The 2,590-nt window shown below is 49.2% G+C and overlaps 1 protein-coding gene across 1 annotated transcript in view; it reads right to left on the bottom strand.

Annotated features, from left to right (window-relative positions):
• Positions 1–491: 491 nt before the first annotated feature.
• Positions 492–2,590, bottom strand: part of LOC107298759 (SHC-transforming protein 2-like) — a 50,046-nt gene continuing 47,947 nt past the window's right edge. The window contains exon 13 of the mRNA XM_029286612.1: positions 492–620. Coding sequence (XP_029142445.1) covers positions 492–620 — 129 coding nt within the window. The remainder of the gene's footprint in view (positions 621–2,590) is intronic.

Raw genomic sequence — 2,590 nt, forward strand, 5'->3', positions numbered from 1 at the left:
GGAAGAAAGGGGGGAGGGAAAGGGGGAGAGGGGGAGGGGAAAGAAAGAGAGGGGGAGGGGGAGGGGTAAGGGAGAGGGGAAGGGGAAGGCAAAAGAGAAGGCGAAGGGAAGGGAAGCTTTAGAAATGAATCTTTGATGCTACCCTTGGGGTAAATATAGAATCTTACAAACCATCAATACTAACACCGGCTTCATTGTGAGGTTACCACAACAGAACCCCCACAAGTCTGAAAACAGCCCTCCCCTCCTTTACTTTGGCTCTCCAGAAAGCCAGGGAGGGTCTCCTTGTGGGAAATCCTTTCCATGCCCATTTCCCTTCTCTGGGCTGAGGTATCCCTTATCCGAACCGTTCCCTCAGCTGCGGCCCTTCCTCCTCCTTCCTCCCCGCCCCCAAGGTCATTCTCACAGACCCCTTCGCTTCTCCCCCCCCCCCGCCTCCCCAACATTCCCGGTGCCTGACAAGAACCGCGGGGGGGGGCCCTACCGCAGCATCATGGCTTCCATCTGACCACCTGCCGCAGGTGGAGTTCGCTCTCCGCGGCCACGATGGGCTGTTGGTTTTGCAGGTGGTAATTGATGAGGTGGCTGATGCTTTCAAACAGGGCGTCTTTTGTTCTCACCTGGGGAAACAACGGCGAGAAACGAGGCGTGGAAAAGCTCCCGCATTTCACTTCCTTATTATCAGAATCAAAGATTTCGGTAAGGCCGGTGGGATAAACGGAAGAGACAAGAAACACTGGAAGTCTTTAAGAAGAGACTGGACAGCCATTTGTCTGGAACGTTCTAGAGTAGACCAGGGCTAGGCAACCTTGGCTCTTTTATGACTTGCGGATTTCAACTCCCAGAATTCCTGAGCCAGCCATGCTGATACCCCTGACCTACATGATTAATCATGAAGGTAAGAGAATTTGCGGGAAACTTATGGAACTCACTGCCACAAGATACAGAGTCAGCCAATAGCTTCGACGTGATGCGCCCGCTCAAGATAGTTAAACAGAATACATGGAACATTATCCAAACGTGATTTATGAACTAGGCCAGGGGTGGGGAACCTTGGCTCTTTTATGACTCGCGGACTTCAACTCCCAGAATTCCTGAGCCAGCCATGCTGAGGGGACAGGGAGAGGTTTCCAAGCTGAGCCATGCTGGCTCAGGAATTCTGGGAGTTGAAGTCCACGAGTCATAAAAGAGCCAAGGTTGCCTATCCCTGCCTTAGACATATGGACTTCAACTCCCAGAATTCCTGAGCCAGCCATGCTGAGGGGAAAGGGAGAGGTTTCCAAGCTGAGCCATGCTGGCTCAGGAATTCTGGGAGTTGAAGTCCACACCTCATAAAAGAGCCAAGGTTGCCTACCCCTGGTATAGGGTTTCCTGCCTGAGCAGGGGGTTGGACTAGATGACCTCCAAGGTCCCTTCCAACTTTATTATTATTATTATTATTATTATTATTATTATTATTATTATTATTATTAAGAACGTGGAATTGCCGATTCTGGGGAACTGGCTTTCCAGCCCCGCCGCACTTATAGGCAGAGAGTCCTCCCCTTACAACAGTTCATTTAGTGACCATTCAAAGTGGCGACGGCATGGAAAAAAAGGAAGTGACGGCCATTTTTTTCACACGTACGACCGTTGCTGCAACTGGCTCAAATTTAGTGTCCCAGGGTTGCGTGATCCTCTTTTGCAACCTTCTGGCAAGCAAAGTCAATGGGGGAAAGCCAGGTTCGCTTAACAACCGTGTCATTAACTGAATCACTGCAGTGACCCGCTTAACGACTCGGGCAAGAAAGGTCGTAAAATGAGGCAAAATTTACCTCACAAATGTTTCGCTTAGCTGCAAAAACTTTGGGCCCAATCGTGGGTGTAAGTCGACGACTGCCTGTATTTAAAATGTTTTTAACTTGTTTTCCACGAACTTAAAAGTAATGGATATGTCTACCTCCCATGCCGAAATAAGTCAAAATTACCCCATCTTGGAGAGGCTGGCTATGAGCCCCGGGTGACGAATCGTACAGAGAGATACAGGGCAACCTCTTCATCTGTTAGGGGCGCCCTTTCAGCTTTCGCCACGTTTCCCAATTATTTTCACACATTTCTTCCCTTTTTCTCACAGCCACACTGCCTGTTTGAGGAGCCGTGCTGTGGTGTTGTGCCAGACCTTATCTCCCAGGCTGGCTTGCATGTTGCACTCCAGCGACAAGGCGGTTATTCATTACACTGAGTATTAATTAAAAGCAACATATTAACTGGCCCATCAACCAAGTCTACTATAATGATCATCCTTTTTTCCCCGTTATTGCTCACAAATGTTGCCAGCTCATTTATTACTTGATCTTGCAGTTCGAGGGAGGGAGGGAGGAAGGAAGGAAGGAGGAGGTAGGATTAACGAAGGAAGGAAGGAGGAAGGAAAAAGGGAAGGAAGGAGGAAGGAAAAAAGGAAGGGAGGGAGGGAGGAACAAAAGGAAGGAGGAAGGAAGGAAGGGAGGAAGGAAGGAAGGAATAAGAAATGAAGGAAAATGGGAGGGAAGGAGAAAAGGAAAGGAGAGGAAAGAAGGAAGGAAGGAAGGAAGGAAGGAGAAAGGAGGGAGGA

Source organism: Protobothrops mucrosquamatus, unplaced genomic scaffold (assembly GCF_001527695.2).
Source record: "Protobothrops mucrosquamatus isolate PMUCROS unplaced genomic scaffold, P.Mucros_1.0 scaffold4261, whole genome shotgun sequence".
Taxonomy (NCBI): domain Eukaryota; kingdom Metazoa; phylum Chordata; class Lepidosauria; order Squamata; family Viperidae; genus Protobothrops; species Protobothrops mucrosquamatus.